This window comes from Canis aureus, chromosome 10 (genome assembly GCF_053574225.1).
Source record: "Canis aureus isolate CA01 chromosome 10, VMU_Caureus_v.1.0, whole genome shotgun sequence".
NCBI lineage: Eukaryota > Metazoa > Chordata > Mammalia > Carnivora > Canidae > Canis > Canis aureus.
This window is the reverse complement of record NC_135620.1, coordinates 21,679,398-21,701,296: the sequence shown is the minus strand read 5'-3', so window position 1 is coordinate 21,701,296 and position 21,899 is coordinate 21,679,398. Positions and strand designations below refer to the sequence as shown.

The following is a 21,899-nucleotide window of genomic DNA, read 5'->3' as shown; positions in this document are numbered from 1 at the left end:
AATGTCTATCCCCACAATGTGACCAGATGCTGATTAACCTTTAGCTGGGTGTCGCATACCCACTGACCTCCCGCAGAGGCAAAATGGAGCATGGCTTCTCTGTTGGTCAGGCTTGCCTTCTTCGTGGGTTAGGTGGGCGAGGAGTGTCTGTCTAAAGGTAGTACACACAGGCCTGACAGCTGCTTCTTACTTCTGTTCCTCAGATCTTCAGCCAGGCAGACACACGACTAAAGCGCTGGCTCCTGGAGTTTGCAGCAAAACGTAAGCAGGCTGAGGTCCGGAGTGGAATCATCAGGAATGATAGTATCTGGGATGAACTCTTCTTTAATAAGATTCAGGTAAGAAAATGAACAAGTGACACCCAGGTGGTCTTAGGGAAGAATTTGGGAGGCTTATTCCAGTGGCCTGTAATCTTATAAAATAACTCATTTGCTCATGAAATCAAAGCTTAAGCTACCATTGAAGTATTAAAGGACTCCTTTTTATTATTTGGGTGTGTGTGATATTTGCCAAAAAGCAACCAGCAAGGACTCCTGGAAAGTAGGCCCCCTGGCCTCCACAGGCAACTTTGCCCTTTAGTGGCCAGGTCCATCAGGTATTCCTATGGCCTGAAGGTTCTCTTGCCCCTCCCTGTAGCCTTGGCTATGCTGGCTTTCCAACAGCACTAGGTTCTACCCAGTGTCCAAGAATCTTCCTTTCCTTTCCTATTTCCTATTCCTTCAACCCCTCCTGGACTGGGCCAATCATGAATTACTCACTGCTGTATCCCCATATAAGTTTTCAGGCTCTACAAATACCCAAGGAATTTGTAGCTAATTAGTAGCATTACTCGTTTTTTTCTTACTACTCTATTTTTAGCTAAGACAATTAATATTTAAACTCCCTTGGCTCAACTTACAGAAACAAAGTGTTTAAAGAATCCGTTGTCCTCTGCAGTGCATAGTAAACAGAGTAGAGCATGGTATTGATTTAAAAATGAGAAAAGGCTGTGCCATTACAATGGAAGTGGGAAGAAATTGTCCTAAGTAATTGTTTTGGCTACTTGCAAATGATGGGAGAGTGAGGAAAAAGCTGTGTACTTTAAAGAAGGGAAAGCCAAAGTTATAGAATAGTACGCAGATTAATGGTACTTACCTCCAAAGACACAGAGGAGTTGGCCATATTGCGGGTCAAGTTGCAAAGCTGATTGGATTGATTCATTTGAAAGGAGATAAGATTCCTTCAGCTCATGTGGTATGCAGCCTCAGACCTTCTCTTTTATCCCTACCGTATGGCCAGGTAAAGTCCAACTGTTGAATGTTGACCTTGGATAGGGCCTACATGGGCTATACGCCATCTCCAGCAGCACAAACTGTGGCAGATTCTTTTCTCTTCCCACAGGCCAGTCTTGGAGGATGCGTGAGGATGATTGTCACCGGAGCAGCCCCTGCATCACCGACAGTCCTGGGATTCCTCCGGGCTGCTCTAGGATGCCAGGTAAAGTCTCCATGTGGCTTTCCGTAGGGGCAATGGGATGTGTGTCAGGGCAGAGCCCATTACAGTCTCTACTGGAGAAAGATCCTGGGGGCAGGAATTGAGTGGGACAAAAGCTCCCTCCTCTGAGGATGAAAAAGGCTCAGAGTCAGTGAAAGCCAAGATGCTCTTGTGACATTCTGCAAAGTCCAAGTGTACCCACTCTGAGAAAAAGGGTAGTTAAACTATATATGGATCATCATTGTGCTAGAGAACCCATACTGCACTTGAGCCAGCATCTCTGCATTCTCCAACCTGCAAAATATCTCCCAACCCAGGGATCCCTGAGTGGCGCAGCAGTATGGCGCCTGCCTTTGGCCCAGGGCGCGATCCTGGAGACCCTGGATCGAATCCCACGTCGAGCTCCCGGTGCATGGAGCCTGCTTCTCCCTCTGCCTGTGTCTCTGCCCCCCTCTCTCTCTCTGTGACTATCATAAATAAATAAAAATTAAAAAAAAATATCTCCCAATCCAGAAAAGGAGCCGTCGAGATGGGGGATGAACTCCATTGGTGTTTTGTTATTTGATTAAATAGGTTTTGTCATCTCTAAAATATTCATTCCTTCATTTATCCATTCAATTAATATTTATTAAATTCCTGCATACGCAGGGCTATGACTCATATATTTTATGCAAAGTAGGTGTATCTGTTTCATAAATGTGCATGCTTAAGTTTATATACCTTAGAAACCAGTGCTCCTTTCACTGTCATCCTATTCTGTACCAACATAGTCCGACCACTCCTAAAGTCAGACTCTCACACATGGTGTATTCCTACAAGCACATGGGGCTCTAGAAAGGAATATTTTACAGAGCCAAAGGGAAACGTACAGTAAGTTTTAAAATACTTGTCTTAAAAAAATAAAATAAAATACTTCTCTTTCATAATGTTATCCAAATGAAAAATAAAGTCAGTAGTTGAAAATAGGTCAGAAATCTTCACCCCCAAACCAAATAACCTTCTCTACTAAGTGTCTGCAAAAAAAATAGCCCTTCTTCCAAGCCAAGGAACCACACGTGTTGTCTGCATTCAATTTCCCCTAGAGGAGCTTCCCTCCCCGCACCCCCCCCACCCCCACCACACTCCCCAGCGTGGAACAGCCACATGCTCCATGGGAGGTTCACTGGCTGCAAAGGGCAGCCAGTCAGATGTAGGAGCACATATACTTACAGTGTAGTTTTGTTTTTTGTTTGAAGGTTTATGAAGGTTATGGCCAAACTGAGTGCACCGCTGGATGTACCTTCACCACACCTGGGGATTGGACCTCAGGTAGGATGGGCTAGAGATCATGTGGGAAAGACTCATGCTGATCTCAAACTTCCTTACAGAAAGCTAACTTATGTGGGCACTTAGGAAAATAGTGACAGAAAAGAAAGAAAAACACTGATGGTGGTTATGTCTGGGTCGTGGCATACTGGGTGTTGTTCTCTTTGGTACATATTCTTTTCCAAATATATTTAGTATTTTCCCACTTCTTTTATAGATAACTAGAAGTCATTAAAAAAGAAGCAATAGATCACAGTATATAATTCCAGGTAGAAAAATGCTTTTAATACCAGTAAATAACAGCATGTTGGATTTTGTAGATGGGAACCTATTTTAGAATAAAGGGAGCAGCCATGAATTGGATATGATTTAGGAAAGAAGGGCAAGTTCATAGTGACCGAGCACTATTTCTTAAAGGGCCATTTCTGAGATTCTTTGGGGTCTCCTATAATGTTAATGTCTAAAAGGCAACAGCATCCTCAGGAAGGAGCAGCTCCTTTCCATGCCCTCATTCTGAACAGACTCATCTTCCAGGGCAAGGAGGAAGCAATATGTAGCCCCTGTATTGTCCATCACCAAATTTAGACCAGGCACTGGAAGAATCTAAAAAACACTGAGCAAAATCCTTCAGGATACCAACTTCCTCTGTGAGTCTGGGGCCACTCTTCAACCTCAAATTTGCTCAACTACACACTAGAAAACTCAAGGTGATGCATGTGGAAAAGAAATATGCATAGTAATGCAATACTATTTTCAGTATATTGAGGCAGTCAGCAGAAACATGATAGGTGGATTCCAAATTGGAATCATATTTGATCACATCAAAGACAGAAGCATTTTTCTCTGAGGTTTATCTCTCCAAATTCTAGCTAAATTAAACCTCTCTTGTATATAGATTCTTTGATGTCTCTGTCTCTCAAAAATTTACTACAAAAATGATATTCTGAAGTCCTGGATCAGTAACTTTTTTCTTACTGCTGCCATCATATTTACTGACCACTCAATACGTATCCCCATCTTTCTGGGTACTTTCTTCCCTCTTATTGTCATCTTCCTCATTTTCCTATGTAAGATTTTTGAGATTTTGCCTTTTTAAGTCATCCTTATCATCAAACTTGCAAAATATGTTGCATATGAGAGGATAGATTTTTTTGTACAATATTATAAAAGTTGGCAGCCTCTTGTTGAAAAAGAAACCAGTGTCACAACCTCAGTTTTCATCTGCATGGCTCACTTTTCTTTCAGGACCTTGGCCAGCACCTACTTAACCATCTTCCACCTCGCTAGTGAATTGTGCTAACAACCATAATTTCTATAAAATGACTTAGATGTAATTGTGCAGTTGGATTATATATGAGCAGGAATATATGAAGTCATATTTTTCAGGGACGAGTTATCTCATCCTTGTCTTCTATTTCTTTTTTACTCTTAAGTATAGTATGTGGACTAGAAGCATCAGTATCTCCTGGGTGTCTGTAAGACATGTAGACTCTCAGGCCTCATCAGAAATCTAAATCTTAACAAGATTTCTAGGTGGTTACTATGCACATTAGCCAACATTCTGGTGACTGGCAGAAAAGTAATGATGACAGTATTTTATGATCCAAATCAAGGGTCTGACAGAGGGGGAAAAGCATTTAATATGGACTCTATTGTAAAAAGAATCCTGATTTTGCGATTGATGTGGGTATGAACCAACCCCTCCCCCCAGCTCCTGCAGACTTTGTGCAGGGTGCTGGGCCAGGAGTGCCTGTTTAGCTTTTAAAAGAATCAGATGCAAAACAAAGGCCCAGCAGAGGTTGGCCTGACTTTTCTCCAGAACTTTTTTTCAAATCATCAGTGCTTGCTTGTGACAAATGCCTGTCTAAAGGTATACTGCTCCCCTTCTGTATTGTTCCCCCATTTTTATATGGCCTGGAACAGTTTAGTGCTGAAATTGATCTGAACACTGACAAATGCCATATTGTTTTGGTGTTCTAGGGCATGTAGGGGCACCTCTGCCCTGCAATCATATCAAGCTCATCGATGTTGAGGAACTGAACTATTGGACCTGCAAAGGAGAGGGAGAGGTAAATTTAGAAACATAGCCATTTATGCCTCTGGATGCCACATATAGTGAGTAAAAGAAAACAAAAAACAAACAAACAAAAAAAGAAAATGGAATTGTTTTCCTTTCACCCTCCATGTAAAGTCACTTTAGATTACTGATTAATTTGACTCCATTGAATTCAGAATTTCCTCTCTTGCTTATGAAGCAACTGACCCCCAGGGTTTGAACAGGGCTAGTCTAAATCAAGATTTGAAATTCCCAAATTTCTGTAGCGGCACCTGGGTGCCTCTGTCGGTTAAGTGTCCAACTCCTGATTTTGGCTCAGTTTATGATCTCAGGGCCCTGAGATTGAGCCCTGAATTGGGCTCTGTGCTCAGTGGGGAGTCTGCTTGAGATTCTCTCTCCCTCTCTGTCTGCCCTTCCCCCCACTCATGCTCTCTAAAATAAATAAATCTTTAAAAAAAAAAAAGAAATTTCCAAACTTTAAATTTAAAAAATCCATTTTTTCCCCTAACTGACGTGGCCTGTTAACTTTCCTGTGTCTCAGCAAAAATGGGACCATTTGCAACCCGGCCAGAAGGGGGAGATAGAGCTGGCCTATACCTGTTCACTCCATGAGAATAGATGGGCAAGTGACTGCCTTGTCATGAAGCAGGGGGCTCGAGCATCCCTGGTGGAATCAACCAGCCGTCAGTAACCGAGGAGACCCCATCCAGTGTCACAAAGCAGCACACGCTGAAGGGAGGGGGAAGGCAGGAGGCTAGGGGGTGAGGTGGGGTAGAGGGGCAGGACAGGGAGAAAACATGGAAGACAGATGATGCTATTTGAGGGAAGTGGGAGACCATTCAGTCTGCTGGTGGCTGTTCCTGTGCTCTTTCTCCATCCTAGCTGTTTCCACAGTGAACTTCCTGGGGGATAGGATACCTTATCCTATACAGACCTCATGACAGCCCTACTGTTGAGTGAGATTCCTCATGCTATGGGCTGACAAAAACCTGGTGTTTGTCCCTACAGATATGTGTGAGAGGACCAAATGTGTTCAAAGGTTACTTGAAAGATCCAGACAGGACAAAGGAAGCCCTGGACAGCGACGGCTGGCTTCACACTGGGGACATTGGCAAGTGGCTGCCAGTACGTACGTTTGCAGCTGTGGCTCTCCACACACTCTCGAGATGGGAGGGTGTAAAATCTGACTCACTTCTGAGGCAAAATTTTCCTCCCTATCTTCCCTGATAATTAGCCATTCAGGAACAACTGCAGAGGGATAGGGAGGTCCTTCCTTATTTTGTCCCCAAAGCATTCTTGTCCATCCTTCTGATAAAGGTGATAGAGATCTTTATGCGGGGACAGAGCTGGAGTGTGAGACCCACTCCCGACCTGACCTGTTTTCCGATAGAGATCTGTCAGTGCTGTGGAATCGAATGGGTGGAGTGCAAGGTACAGGAAGTTCATAGCCCTGGGGGATCTGAGAATGGCAGGGCCTAGGGACCCAAAGACACTGGCCCCTAACTGAGAGTTGACATTGAGCAGTGGGAAAAGCTTGAAGCCAGCTAGGAGGGTGTCTGAGTTCCTTTGGCTCTGCCAGCAGTTGCTTTGAGTCCTTGTCCAAAGCCTCATACGTCTTTGGGGCTCCGTTTTTACTTTCTTGTAGAGTAAGAGAGTAAGGCTATGTGATATCCTTTGGCTGTGGCTCCCAGCTTTTAACCAGACCGTGTTATTGTGCCTCACTCTGTCACTTGTAAAATGGGGATGATAACACTGATTACCTCTATGGTTGTTTGGAAGAATAAATGAGTTATACCTGTAAAGTGCTTGGCACAATGCCTGGCACACGGGATATGCTTAGATAAAAACTATGACCAGAAAATGGCTCTGTTGCTGGAACCAAGAGCCCCTTGCCTGATGCAGCCCACCCCAGGAACTTCCCTGTGTCTTTGTGAAGTTGCTAAGGTTTAGGGTGGCCATTGTGAAATGTAGAGTTTATTAGGCATGTGAATGATGCTGAACCTTCCAGAGGTCCTATGGACTGGTGAGCTGGTTCACCCCTGCTTGAATCTGTGTCCCTCCTTGAGAAGCCCTCATTCCTGTAGCAGGAATCCCTGGTATATGCCCTAGGCCAGGGACTCTGCTCAGGAAAGAGATACCAATGTGATGTCCAATGTGATGGGCGTAAGTGGAGGGCCACGCTTGCCTGGTGAGAGGCAGAGGAAGACAGGCACCTACAGGAGACTTAGGATGTGAGTCATGTTCCAAAGGGAGAGGAGAGAGTGGGAAGTGTGGTCAGGACAGGAGTAATAGCACATGCTGAGTAGAGAGAAAGAGGTGTGAGGTAGGCTGTTCTCCCTTGAGGCTCCCAGGTGTGGAGGAGGGAGGCGTGCGAGGCAGCAGGCCCTGCAGGCTGGCAGAAGGCAGATTGTCCCCTGAAGCCCAAGCTCAGAGCCCCTCACTGGTGTAGGCCCCTTCCAAGCCTCTGTGCTTCATTTTTCTTAAAGAGGGAGGGCCTCCAAATTGAAAAAGCTTGAAGTTCCATAGAACCTTCAATCTGGTACTAAATCCTGATAACTTGAGTGCAACCAGCCACCTTGCAGGATGTTGGGAGAAGCAAGTAAACTAATTCTTATGGAGATGTAGTGCTGTGCTTACACTAAGAGCCTAAGACAGCAGCAAGTGATCTGTAGGCATCCATTTTTTTTTTAACTGATAATTTTTTGAAATAGTATTAGGTTGATTAGGGAAAGATATACACTTCTGATCTAGAAACACCTAATTCAAGTCCTGGTTCCCCTGCCTTCTAGTATGTGGCTTTCTAGGAATTAATCAGATGCTCTAATCCTCATTTTCATCTTCTGTGGAATGGAGGTGATGACACCCAGCTCAGAGGGTACCATGAGGGTCAAAAAGATGCCAGTGTGGGGAAAGTGCCTGAGGTCCAGCCTGGGTTTTGAACAAAGCAGGGCTTATTCATTTTTCTTTTCTGGAGACTTTGCTCTACTTTGGCCAATCACATAGATGGAGAAGGGACAGAGTGTATGCAGAAGCCTGGTCAGGAAGTGGTTTTGATGGTTGAAGGAGGTGGGTGTGGGAGGGTTTTTTGTTTGAGGACAATGAGCTTGACTGCTAGAAGTTCCAGGAGAAGAAAACAGCAAGGTCATCTCCAAGTTTGTGGCTTGTGGGGCTGGGACAGGTGTGAGGAGGCCTGTGATGGGCTTCCTTAGTGGCCTGTTGCATCCTGTAGGGCAAACAATCTGGTTTCTGAAGCATTCTGACTGTTAGGTTCTGAATATGGAATTCAGTGAAGAGGTTTGGCTGGAAGCTTAGGCAGACATGGAAGTGACCAATGAAGAAATAAATGGAGGCTATTTCAAGGAACATTATCAGTGGAGGTGAAGAAAGTGCAACATTCAAGGGTTGAGCCAAAGGAGACACACCAGGTCCCCTGAGAAACTCAAAAAAACTTAAACGGAGTCAGGGAGATGTGTGTGGGGGTGGTTCTAGAGGCCAGGAATACAAGCACACACTGCCCAAGGGGTGGCCTGCCTGCCCCAGAGGTCCTGGAGCAGTGAGGACTCCTAATGCCATCTGGTCTGTGAGGTGGGCGTCATTGGGGGCCTCTGCCAAGGTGTGCTGTATGCTGGGGGATGGAGAGGCCACTCTTTGGGAGTGGAGGCAGTAGCTGGCTAGAGAGGCTTAGCATTGTTTAACAGAGTAAATTTGAAGATGGTGGTGAGAAAAGGGACAGCTGGAGTAAGGGCCTGGGTAAGAGGGGAACCAGGACTTCTGAGGAGGAGGACCCCTGTTTCTGGGCATGAGGGTGTCAGCTGTGGGAGCAGGTAAACGCCAAGGAGAGATGACAGTGGGCACTCCAGGTCCAGCAGATCTTCGAGCTGTCAACCTCAGTGCAGGGCGGCCCGCTCCGGCCATGCAGAGGCTAAGAACAGCCTCTGCAGCTGAGGAACAAATCCAGGTGGGGTTTGCCGAGTGGGACAGGGCAGGGGTCTTTTCATGAAGCTGCTGTCTCCCTCCACAGGCAGGAACTCTTAAAATTATCGATCGGAAAAAGCACATATTTAAACTCGCTCAGGGAGAATATATTGCACCCGAGAAGATTGAAAACATCTACATACGGAGTGAGCCCGTGGCACAAGTCTATGTCCATGGGAACAGCCTAAAGGTGAGTGTCCTGTGCTTCAGCCCTTCTGCACATATTGGGCCTGCTGAAAAATCTAGAGTTATTTGGGAATCATTTCCTGAGTATTTGGTATTTGATTGTAGTGGTAAAAATGAATCTCCATTCAGACACCGATATTCTTCTGCATATTAGATCATGAGGGAAAATGCCTTTAGAAGGAGAAATCTTACATGCTTATAGTTTGGTAAATTGCAGTTAGGTAAATAAGTTGCTTAAAGTAGTGATAATGAACATTCTCACTACTTTTAACTTAGGCTGTACCTACTACCAAGAGGGATTTGAGGTAAGATGCTAAAGCAAGATTCAGGGTTTCTGCTATTTGGATTTTGAAACATTTAAATAAACTCTACAGATAAATGGGTACAGTATTCCAAGTAATGGTACTGATGATAACATAGCTTAACATATATATATTATATGTTAAACTAGTAATATTAAGTTAATATGTTAGCATAGTTTAGGATTAAATTATTGGAGAGGATTTATATTTATTCTGCTTTCAACATCATTAAGACTTGAAGTCAGCAAGATCACTGTGAATATATTCTGTGCTGTCATTGCACTCATTAAGCAAATATTATTAGATTTTTTAAAAGATATATTTATTTATTCATGAGAGACACAGAGAGGCAGAGACACAGGAAGAGGGAGAAGCAGGCTCCCCGCAGGGAGCCCAGTGTGGGATCCCGGATCCCAGGATCACACCCTGAGCCGAAGGCAGACACTCAACCGCTGAGCCACGTACGCATCCCGTATTAAATTTTTCTTTTAAAAATGCTTTAAAATTTTTAAATAGACTTCTTCATGAATGGGGACCATCTTAATATGCAATTTCAAAATGGTCTGGGAAACCTTGAGAAATATATGTGTTTGGGTTCATTGAGTGTCTTAAAGGTGTACTCATTTAAGATTGACATGAGAACCAAACTTTACTGATTCTTTACTTCCTTAAGCTTACCCTTTATTAATTTTCTTTTATGAAGTTGAGGAAATATACCAGAAAACAGTCAAGAATGTATGCTATATTGATGGAAATGTTTCATAACATAAGCATATACTTATTTTTAGAAAAGGATGGAGTCTGAGAATACCAGGAGATTATTTTTAATGCTGGACCACAAATAACCACTTTAAAAGCTTTTGTCTTGACTGTGTTTTCCTTTGGTTGGGATTGCAGGCCTATTTGGTGGGTATTGTTGTGCCTGACCCTGAGGTCATGCCCACATGGGCCCAGAAGAGAGGAATTGAAGGCTCATACACAGAGCTCTGTGCGAATAAGGTACCTTGGTTACTGGACTTCCTATGATACTGTGTAATGGGAGGGCAGAGACACAGTAAAGCAGTGGAACTTGAACATGTAGGGAAATATATTTTTTTAAGATTTTATTTATTCCTGAGAGACACACAGAGAGAGGCAGAGACATAGGCAGAGGGAGAAGCAGGTTCCCTATGGGGACCCAGATACAGAACTGAATCCCAGGGCCCTGGGATCACACCCTGAGCTGAAGGCAGACGCCCAACTGCTAAGCCACCCAGGCATACCTGTAGGGAAATTTCTAACGTTATTTTATAATGGTAGAAATCCTGAACTAGAGATTTGTCTTTTTGTTATTGTTGTTGAAGGAATGCAGATATCTCCTTAGGAATTTTGATGAACTATTGAATCACAGAAAGTTTGTCCAGCCCTGCTATCCTACAGCTTGCTATAGAGTCCAGAGAGGGTGGTGGCATACCCAAGGCCACACGGCTGACACCAGTTGGTTAACAGCAGTGTCAGGTGTGAGTATAGGCCTTCTGACACATCGATCTCATTCTTTCCAAATATGAGGTGGCTTTTATATATACTGGACTTAAATAGTCATGGAATTGAAAAAAATAACTCAATTCTTCCTACTTAGAGCTTTAGCCACTCACATCTGCCTGAAACTTTTCAGGCAGGTGTAGGTTCCTTTGGAACAGATCTCTGCAGTCTGGCTCAACATCACCTTCTCCAGGCACATGGTTCATTTTTCAGCAGCATCCATGGACCCTAGCTCCTCTGGGGGTGACAGGGTCCCTGGGACTCTAACCAGAGTCCCAAATATAGTGTTAGTGTTAGGCTGACCAGAAAGCCACTTTAAAAAGTAAAATAGTCCCTTAGCCTGTTCATGGTCACTCCTTTGGCCATTCCTGGCACACACTTACCTAATGAGAGGTGGTGACAGTGTGCTGCCAGGGAGTGTCAGCCCCAGTGAGGGGAGTGGGGGTTGGGGTGGATGTTGGCACGACCACCAGTTGTACTTTGCTCAAAACTCACTGTTTCCTCTACTTCCATTTTGAAATGTGTTTTTGCCTTGTAATTTTTCCTATATGGTTCAATTCAGGAGCTGAAAAAAGCCATTTTGGAAGATATGGTGAGGTTAGGAAAAGAGAGCGGACTCCATTCATTTGAACAGGTAACTATTACTTTCCCCATACTTGTTACAACCCCTTGTGAGTGACAAAAATTAAACTCACCCATGGTGACCCTGACCTAGATTCTCCACCCTCCATGCTGCGGCCAGCGGACAGCCTGTGTACTGACAGACCCCTGAAGGCCTGTTCCAAGCTGACTTTGCAGCAGCCTGCCTGTATCCTGAACTAAAATAGGTCGTATGTTGAGTGAGACTGTGTTGTCCTCGTAATCACAGACGTTCATAAAGCTGAAATACTACCCTAGCTGTCACAAGCAGAGTATGTACACAAGCTGCCTGCAATACTCAAGACTAGTGTCCTCTCTTATTTTTATTTTTATGGGAACTGTCTTCTTGGCTGCAGCAGGCAAGCTTACTTGCTAGGACATCGGAAAGATCGTGCTCCTTGGGCCAGTGATCTGTCAGCCCAGCATGTCTACCACAAAGAGGAGGAAACACAGAATGTATTATATGACACAGCAAGCAGTTCTCTAAGGCTTTTTGTCTTTTCAAGTTTGGGGTTCCTACTGTAATTGAGTTCATAAGCACACTTGGTCCTACCTACCTACACCATTTATATGTCCTCTTTAGTCAAAAACTCAAAAAAAGGAAAATTCTTCAAGTAGAGAAATAACAACACTCTGATTTTCTAAAATTTCTAGCCTGTCTTTAACTTAATGGCTTTTAATAAAATTGTGTTTCTCCAGTAGGGTTCCCAAATATAGTGTTAGTGTTAGGGATCTACAGGGTTTCTGAGAATTTTAAATTTTGTATGTTCACTTTGATGATAACCTAAAAACATTTTAAAACCAGTTTCAAATTTAAACTCTTAAAGCATTTGCAATTAAAAACCATTTCCACAGATTCAGACTTTAATTTCTTAAGTTTCAAACTGATGAAATCTAAACATAGTTTCAGAATTGTTTTCTTTTGAGATCATATTTTGAGATTATATTTTGAGATATATTTTGAGATTATATTAATCTAGTTTGAGAAGCACTGCTTTACCCTTATCTGTCAGCATTTACAGCACAGAAGGCTTGGATGAACAAAATCTTCATCATAAAAAAATTATAAAATCAGAGGCATTCAAGCAAATTATATTTATCTTTCTGAATGAAAGGTCATTCCTGGCATAATAATTCAAATTTCTAGGGCAGCCCCGGTGGCACAGCGGTTTAGCGCCACCTGCAGCCCGGGGCGTGATCTGGAGACCCTGGATCGAGTCCCACGTCAGGCTCTCTGCATGGAGCCTGCTTCTCTCTCTGCCTGTGTCTCTGCCTCTCTCTCTCTCTGCATCTCTATGAATAAATAAATAAAATCTTTAAAAAAAAAAAATTCAAATTTCTAAATTTGCCAGGACTGACTTCATTGTCCTTCCATTAAGGGGAGCTGTGTGACTGGATCATATGATGATGATGTAGACCCAGTGGTCCAAGACATTTGTTCTGGGCCTGCGTGTTCCTCTGAATGGGGAGCCATAAGGGCACTAAGTGCATTGCTTAAGCCGATTAGTTCCAGCCAATACCTTGTGATTCCCAGGGGTGGCACGCCTCCTGCTGGGTTCGGGAGGCATGACCTGCCCCAGAACCTGGAAAATCTTCACATTTAGATTCTTCTTCATGGAAAAGACCATCAACTCATAAGATTACTCTGAAAGGGGGCCTTTGGTAAAGTTTCAGGTGTTAACCAGTGCTCAGATTAGACCTTGACTGAGTGGAGAGGTGTTCTTGTCTTCCCATACCCCTTAAGCAGTTTCTGCGCTAATAATCTGCCCTCACCATGGTAACCTGAAATATAGGGAAGCCATGCAGGTATCCCAAAGGACTGAGTTGTTGTTGTTTTTTAAAGATTTAAATTATTTATTTGAGAGAGAGAGAGAGAGAGTGCACACAGGCAGGGGGAGCAGCAGGCAGAGGGAGAGGGAGCAGCAGGTTCCCACTGAGCAGGGAGCCCCATGCCTTGAGATGGGTGTGCTCCCGGTTGTGTTCCAAAGATCAACATAGATTATTTGAATTAATCTACAATCCATTGTCAGCCTGTCCTTTTCTCTTTTCCTGAAAAATGAGCCATTAGTTAAGGTTTAACACTAATTTTCTGAAAACCATGCAAACACAAATAGATAATCTAAGCCTGAGGCTTAAACCATTCACCAGAAGCTTTAGGAGTTCAGGTTTACTGGTCAGGGTTGAATTTGAATTAACATTTAAATTAGTCTTCAAAAAATTAATATAATTTAATGTCCATTAACCAATCATTGTTAATTTATAGAGATCTTTGAAAGGTAAATTTGAATGAGTAGATAGGAAACATTTAAAATAACTCTATCAATAATTAAAATACGTAAGTACCTGGGAAGTTTTTGAGCATACTTAGCCATGATTTAACCATTTTCTTGATATTTATATAAGCTTTATTAGTTTGTATAGACAATACAAAGTGAATTTTGACACTTGATAGATTATTTAAATTCTGATGCAAAACTCTCAGTAAAAATGTTATTGTGTTTCTGTCACTGAAATGAATACTTACCTAACCAGTTTGCCTTAAAATCAGAAAGGGGAAAAAAAAATTGAGCATTTCCCTAATTCAAGTGTTGTTGTTTTTTTTTTTTTACTTTACCTCTAATGTCCTAATTATTCTTTCTGTGTTTATTATCTTCAAGCAATTGTGTTTCATTCAGTAGTACCATTGAAATTTAAAATATTATGTTTCTTCAAAATTATGAAGAGTTTTGTGCTTTAATGAGTTGGCATAAATTGACACTTTTGAAGTATTTTACTCCAACACAATATTTAAATGTTACAGTATTTCTAAACAAACAAACAAACAAACAAAAAAAACCCTGGAATCACTTTTCCATGATAAGAGTATAGTTTCAGAAAGGAAGCTAACATTTAACATTTCCTTCTTTCCTTAACAGAAAGTTTGGTTATGGGAGCACCTGTGTGGCTCAGTCAGTTGAGCAGCTGACTCTTGGTTTTGGCTCAGATCATGATCTCAGGGTCCTGGGATCAAGCCTTGAGCTCAGCAGGAATCTGCTTGGGAACTCTCTCCCTTTCTCTTTGCCCCTCCCCCCACTCACGTGTGTGCACATGCACATCCTCTCTCTCAAATAAATGGATAAATCATTAAAACTTTTTTTTTTTTTTTTGCCCATTTCAAATTGGGAAACGAGTTTCACATTGTGTTAGATGTATAGAGAGAAGATTCTCATTCCTTTTTTCTTTTTTTTTTTCACAAATTGACAGTTTGTTTTTATTAGAAAATACATAAAGAAATGAAAATTGGTTTTAATATTGGTTTACTTTTTTAAAAAAACTGTAAGTTTGGGACCCACAGTTAAGGTCGGTATTAAAGAACTGGTTTGATTCATTTTCCCCCCACTTACTGACTAGATTTTTAGCCACTCAGGCTGTATCTATAGGTATTTTCCTGGAAGAATTCAAACAGACCCAGAGCTGTAGGTCAGACTGGAGCAGGGACTGGCAGCCTGGCAGCAGAGCCACTCTAATGCACTCACTAAGAGTGTTAAAGATAAGCTGGGTGCCAAATGCCTTGGCTTCCTGTAAAGTTGTATTTAGGGATTGATACTCCCTCTCCTCAAACTGAGACTATTTTGTAGTGAGCCACGCCAAATGCAAATGCCCCAGTCAGCCTTTAGGCTTGCTGTGAAATCTACCCCTTGGTTCAGTCCCTTATTCCTAAAATCAGGGCATTTTCTTTTATTGTCTACTAAGCATCTAAATAGCATTACATAGCTCTCCCTATGAGATTTATCTTCCCTGTTGTTTATTGTCTGTAGCTTCTAAATTTTCAGAGGTGCTCACCCTAAGTCCCTATACTGAACATATATCTCATCCCAGTTACAGTGTTCTGCACCAGCTGTGAGGTGCTCAGATGAGTTGAAACCCAGGCTGCACAGATACCGCAGATATTATATATCTTGGCATTTGCTCCTCCTTTTAAAATTATATTGTTTTATTCATTTACAAAAGAAGGTTGGAGAGATCATTTGCACTTACCCAAAGTCTTTACATGATACCATTTCTATCAGAAGAGAATTAAAAAAAAAAGTTAAGGAAACTACGATAATAAACATGAGTTAGTTACTAAGTTAATTCACAGTATCTAAGATTAAGTTTGATTCAGATTGTGTTCATATTTTCTTCAAGCTAATTAGTTTTGTTGTCACGTGGTGATTTCCAAATTTCTTTAAGCAGCACAACTTAGATGGTGTCTTATCTGAAAAGACCAGCTCATGCAAACATCAGAGCACTGCTGTGCCAGTCGGATAGGGACTTGAACCAGAGCTTCTATTCCCCCTCCCAACCCAACCACCTCACTTCATCCCTCCTCCTCCACTCCACCTCTGCTTCTCCCCAACTTCATCCCATCCCCACCTATCTACATCCACCTCCACCACCACACCACCCCTAGCAGAACCCCTACTTCTCAGTGTACTGTGTCTGTGAATGTCTCCCTTGGGACCAGTTTCCAGTGAGTTTTGTTTAAATAGAATGGTTTGTGTTTAATAAGAACAAATTAGGAAAGAAAGAATATTTCAGAGGGTCCAAAAAAGGGCAGTCCTATTCCTTACCAAATCCTTGCTTCTTTGAATATCAAGAACACTGAATTTTCAAACAAAACATTTTTTTACAAGAAACTTAACTAATTTTGAAACATTTGACAGTACCTCTTTTTAGCCAAGAGCCTCAGATTTCCAGCTATTTTAATCCCTTGTGTGTGAAGTAGAAATCCCTTGTGTGTGAAGTAAAGTTGAGGCAGCTACCTATCATGCTAGCTCTAGTTTTAGCCTAACATTCCCTCCTCAACTCTCCCTTACACACTCAAATCCCTTAAAGTGTTGTTCTTTTAGAGCAAAGTGAGTCCTTCATCGGAACAAAATCTAAGAATCAGAGTGAACCTGATTTATTAATGTTGTGCTCATTTGAAAACTTTCACATTTTTAAATTACAAGCATGGGTTTAAAAATGCCAGAAGTTGTGAGAATTTTTCTTTAAGGATTTTTAGGAAATTGATAGTATAGCTGTTTTAGGAGTCTTCCTTGTATATTGAGTTTTCTATCTGAATAATGCAGTTTTCTCAGCAAAGAATTCTTTGCCATCTCAAAAGGCCCACCTCCCAGGACACAGGACTGTTAACATCAGAGATTTTGAAAACAATCATGGACATACTCAACATTTTGCAACTATTTGCATACACTGAATTTTTTTCTTTTTTCTTTTTTTTATTGTGGTAATATACACATAAGATTTAACAGCTTACCCGTTTTAAGTGTACAAGTCTAGTACTATTAGATATATTTGTAATGTACAGTCATCACTACCATCCATCTCCATAACTCTTCTCATCTTGTAAAACCGAAACTACCTGTTAAACAATAACTCCCAATTTTTCCCACACTACCCTAGCCTCTGGCAACCACCATTTTACTTTCTGTCTCTATGACTTTGATTATTCTAAGTACTTCATATAAGTGGAATCATACCATATTTATCTTTTTGTGACTGGCTTATTTCACTTAGCATAATTTTGTAGCACATATCAGAACTTCCTTCCTTTTTAGAGCAAATAATATTCCACTGTATGCCTATAACCACATTTTGCTTATCTATCTGTCAGGGGACATTTGGATTGCTTCCATGTTTTAGCTACTATGAATAATGCTGCTATGGATGTGGATGTACCAGTAGCTTTTCCATATCTTGCTTTCAATTCTTTTGGGTATATACCCAGGAGTGGAATTGCTGGGTCATGTGGTAATTCTATTTTCTATTTTTTGAGCAACTTCCATATTGTTTTCCACAGTGACCACACCATTTTATATTCCCATCAACGGTGTGCAAAGGTTCAAATTTCTCCACATCTGTTACTTTCTGTTTTTTTGGATAATAGCTATCCTAAGGGTATTGAGGTGGTACATAAATTGATTTTTGAAATAAGTCATTTCCTGATTGTGCCCGATTTTATGAACAGTTCTTTTTTTTTTTTTTTAAGATTTAATTTATTTATTCATGAGAGACAGAGAGAGAGGCAGAGACATAGAGGGAGAAGCAGGCTTCTCGCTAGGAGCCTGATGAGGGACTCAATCCCTGGACCTGGGATCACGCCCTGAGCTGCAGGCAGAAGCTCAACCCCTGAGCCACCCCCATCCCTAAGGAACAGTTCTTATATGACAGTAGCATCTAACAGAGTGACCTCTCATTTTTGTTCTCCTGGCTTTTGTAACCCACACTCCAATTCCTTTCTACTCATCATGTCGCTCCTCTGTCTCAAGCCCAGGCTGCTGCTCTGTCCTACATACTGATAACTGATATCCAGTATCCAAAAACCACTTGGTTGTCTCAGAAGCATTCCAGACTTTAACACAAATACTTGATCTTCCCTCCTCCAAAGAATTATCTCGTTCCTCCAGTTTTTCTTCTCAAGCAGAAACCTAGAGTCATTATTATTTCTCTTTCTTTACCACTTACCCAAGTAAATTGCAAGTCCTGTCCTTTCTCTCCTCAAAATCTGTTTTTATCTCCACAGCCAACTTTTATAGCCCAGGTCACTCTTATTCTTGCCTTTTGGCTGGTCTTACAGTTTCCACTTTTACCTCACTTCAGTCCACCATTAGCACAATAGTTTTTCTAAAGAGCCATTCTTTCTCTCACTCCTTAAAACTGTTGAAAGAATCATGTCCAAACTCCCTTCTTTGGTGTATTAACCTTTATAACTTGGCCCTAGTGTATCTCTCCAGCCCGATTGTCTTCTTCTTCTCCACCTGTATCATTTGCTTCAGCCTACACATGGAATGCCCCAAATGTGCTTTGGCACCTGTAGCTTCTACCTAGAGCACCCTACTTTCCTTGGGCTACGTAGCAACCACTCCTTTTTCCCCTTGCTATCTTCATTGGGCTAAAGCTGACTTATCCTTCAGAGTCAACTCAGGCATCTCTTTTCAATGAACCCTCCCCAAGTCTGGGTTGGGTGCTATATCAGAAATGCATTCAGCTCTAACAGAAAAGCCACAATGTCTTAAACACTTGGGTGTGTTTTTGTATTTTTTCTCACATAAGAGTGATGATAGGTGGTCCAAGGAAGGTGCAGGTCCTCAGAGACCTAGGCTCTACCTGTCTTTCCACTCTCCTTTCTTGGTATGTTGACTTATCATAGGGTGGCTTCTACAGCTTTAGACATTGTCCATATTTAAGGAAGGAAAAAAGGAGAGTGGTGGAGATGGCTATGGCTGAACCTTTTATTAGGAAAGCAAAAAGTTTCCTTTCTCACTAGCCAAAAATAGATCTCATGGCTGTCCCCTAGATGCCAGGGTGGCTGGGAAATTAGGGAAGGTGATTGTCATGGTTGACTTAGATGCTTTTGGCCCCAAACAAAATTAGAGTTTCATTAGCATGGAAAAAGTCAAGATTGGGTATTGGCAGGGCAACCGATTCTGCCTGAGAAAGGTGGCCTTCTCTGTGCTTGTCCCTATAGTAGCAATATCATACTGTCACCACAATGTCATATAGCAGTATTTATCATTAGATTATAAATTCATGTGGCTAGTAACTGTGTCTTATTATTCTTTTATCCCTAATGCCTGACACATACCTAATACAAAGGAGTTGCTCAATAAATGTCAATTACAGAAAACAACAAATGAACGTATATGTGTATTTAACATATATGTTTTGAATTAATTTTCTAAATGTCTATGACAGTCGACCATTGAACAACACAAGTTTGAACTGGAGGGGTCCACTTAGATGTGGCTTTTTTTTCTTCCAATAAATATAGTATAGTACTGTAAATGTGTTTTCTCTTCCTTATGTTTTTTTTTCTTTTTTTCTTATGATTTTCTTTCTAACATTTTCTTTTCTTTAGCTTACCTCATTGTAAGAATATGGTGTATAATATGTGTAACATATAAAATATGTGTTAACCAACCATTTATGTCATCGATAAAGCTTCCAATCAGTATAGGCTATTAATAGTTAGGTTTTGGGGGGTCAAAAGTTAAACATGAATTTTCATTTGTGCAGGGGGTCAGCTACCCTAACCCCATTGTTGTTCAAGGGTCAGCGGTACAAACCTAGGGAGCACTTAGGATTTGGTACACTTCTTGCTGGGCTTCTCTTCCACAAGATTCTGAGAGGTTTGTTGTTTCAGTTTCAAAATTTCATTTTGGACTTTGAATAACATGCATGTAAGGACAAATGACATGAATGTTTAGCAAATGGTATTTGTAGTCCCATTGTGTGTCTGTGCTTCAGGTCCATGACAATTTTATTTTTTAGAACTGTGATAAAAAATTTTTATTAGAAAGTCTACCGCAGCAATTCATAACCCTATTTGCTATCTAATGATTTGGGTCTATTATCTTAATAAGAATCACTTAATTTAGACCCAGCTATCAGTCAGGACACAATTTCTTGGAAGCAGTATCATTCAAGGATTAAGCTCAAGCCCAGATCACAAAATTATCATGGAACTGTCAGTGACCCTTGATGGAACATTACGTGGTACAAGTCTACCCAGGCCCTCCTAGTTAGTTCACCTGTCTCTGGCCCTAATTCAGCAATGCAAAGGGACTTTGCACAAGGAGGCCTAGGATCTGTCTCATAGGAATAGAAAGTATGCAACTCTAAACCTAATCCCTCCATGCATGCCTCCTCCCAGTAGATATGATAAAATGCCATGGCAGGACTTTTTTTTTTTTTTTTTTAAGTATAGACTCATCATGTCCCCCCAAGACTTTATATTCGTCCTGTGAATTGCATCACCCCTCATGTATCCATCCAGATCAGAAATCCGGGAGTCCTGGAGGCTGCTTTCCTCTTTACTACCTCTTGCCCACTGAATGGTTCTTCGAGCTGCTTGCTTGTGTCTGTCTCTGTCACTGCTCTAAGCATAGTTAGGTCCTTATCTTGTCTCCCATGGATTGACTAGATCCCTCAGATTGGTTTCCCTGTTTCTTACCTTCATGTTCTCAAAAACCATTTTCACATTTCTCTTGGAGAGGTCTTTCTAAAATGTATATTCAGCCATATCAGTGCCATCTCTAAAAACCTTTAGTGCCTTCCTACTGACTCTAGCACGAAGTTGGGGCTCCTCTATAAACTGTCATATTACCCACTTCAGCTGTATCTCTTACCCCCTTTTCCTCCTACTTCATATAGCTACATCCAGAAACCACTTAGATTTCCTTTCTCACTCCCATAGCTTTGTTGTTGGGGTTGCTTCTGCCTAGAATGCCCTCCACCACCCACCTTGCCTCCTTTGCTGGTTAACTCTCACTCATTCTTTAACATTCATCTACTTTGGGAAGGCTTCCCTGACCACTCCTCCTTCGCCCCCACTGGTGCGTTTGGCACCTGTCACTCTGTGCCTGCCCTGCTGGATGCCAGTGTGCACCCATTAAGGGCAAGGACACTCATGATTCTTCTTTGTGTCCTCAGCCTGGCACAGAATAAGCAGCCAGTTCATTTCTGTTGACTGGCTAAATGAAGAAATAGGAAGGGAAAGAGGTGGCTTGCAGATGTGTTAAATAGGTTGAAATGTTATTAACATAATTTTGACTTTTTAAATGAGCATAGTGTTTTTGTATCAATATATCTATTCTTGTATGCCTGTTTACTTTTATCATGTGTGCTATAAATGCTATGTTATATTCCTGATAAAGACATATTCTGCATTTGGTTTTTAGGTTAAAGCCATTCACATCCACTCTGACATGTTCTCAGTTCAGAATGGCTTGCTGACACCAACACTAAAGGCTAAGAGACCTGAGCTGAGAGAGTACTTCAAAAAACAAATAGAAGAGCTTTACTCAATCTCCATGTGAAGTTCAAGGAAAGTTCTTCTCAGTATAATGGACTGTGTAGCAATATTATAGTTACTCTTGAAAGTAATGAATCAGAATGATGCAGCCGAAAACGAATAAGCACGTGACCTTATGATTGAGCCTTTTCCTGTCCCAAGAGGTCTTTAACAATATTTTCTCTATCATCACTGAGTACACTTTATTTTTATTAAAATGATATTGTAACAAGCTGCTAAAAATATCACAAATGGCAATGTAAAAATCAAGACTTTTCTCAAGGACTGTGTACCACTAAAAGTAATATATTCTCAATGTTCACAGAACTCCTATTAAACATAAAGGAAAAATATAACTGATATATTGTACTTAATTATTTGTGGAATAGTAACCAGATACAGCAACTATCTAGGCAATGTGGACTACCTCATTCAATAACTGTCAGAATCACAGTTAAATCAGACTTAAAAAATTAAAACCATGTGTACACAATCATGCTAAAACGAGACATAATGAATGCACATTCTACATAACTTCAGATTCCTTATACATGACAATTCTTACTGGTGTAAACAAGTTTTCCCTCTCATTTATACTTTTATTCATGAAAAATGCAAAGTCAGA

The 21,899-nt window shown here is 41.4% G+C and overlaps 1 protein-coding gene across 6 annotated transcripts in view; it reads left to right on the top strand.

Annotated features, from left to right (window-relative positions):
- ACSL6 (acyl-CoA synthetase long chain family member 6) overlaps positions 1 to 21,630 on the top strand; it is a 57,684-nt gene extending 36,054 nt beyond the window's left edge. For all 6 annotated transcript variants that reach the window (XM_077911583.1, XM_077911581.1, XM_077911582.1 and 3 more), the window contains 9 exons: positions 204 to 338; positions 1,381 to 1,476; positions 2,709 to 2,781; positions 4,759 to 4,847; positions 5,843 to 5,959; positions 8,856 to 8,999; positions 10,195 to 10,296; positions 11,381 to 11,452; positions 21,162 to 21,630. In XM_077911583.1, coding sequence (XP_077767709.1) covers positions 204 to 338; positions 1,381 to 1,476; positions 2,709 to 2,781; positions 4,759 to 4,847; positions 5,843 to 5,959; positions 8,856 to 8,999; positions 10,195 to 10,296; positions 11,381 to 11,452; positions 21,162 to 21,299 — 966 coding nt within the window. In that variant the 3' untranslated portion in view covers positions 21,300 to 21,630. The remainder of the gene's footprint in view (positions 1 to 203; positions 339 to 1,380; positions 1,477 to 2,708; positions 2,782 to 4,758; positions 4,848 to 5,842; positions 5,960 to 8,855; positions 9,000 to 10,194; positions 10,297 to 11,380; positions 11,453 to 21,161) is intronic.
- The last annotated feature ends 269 nt before the right edge of the window (positions 21,631 to 21,899 follow it).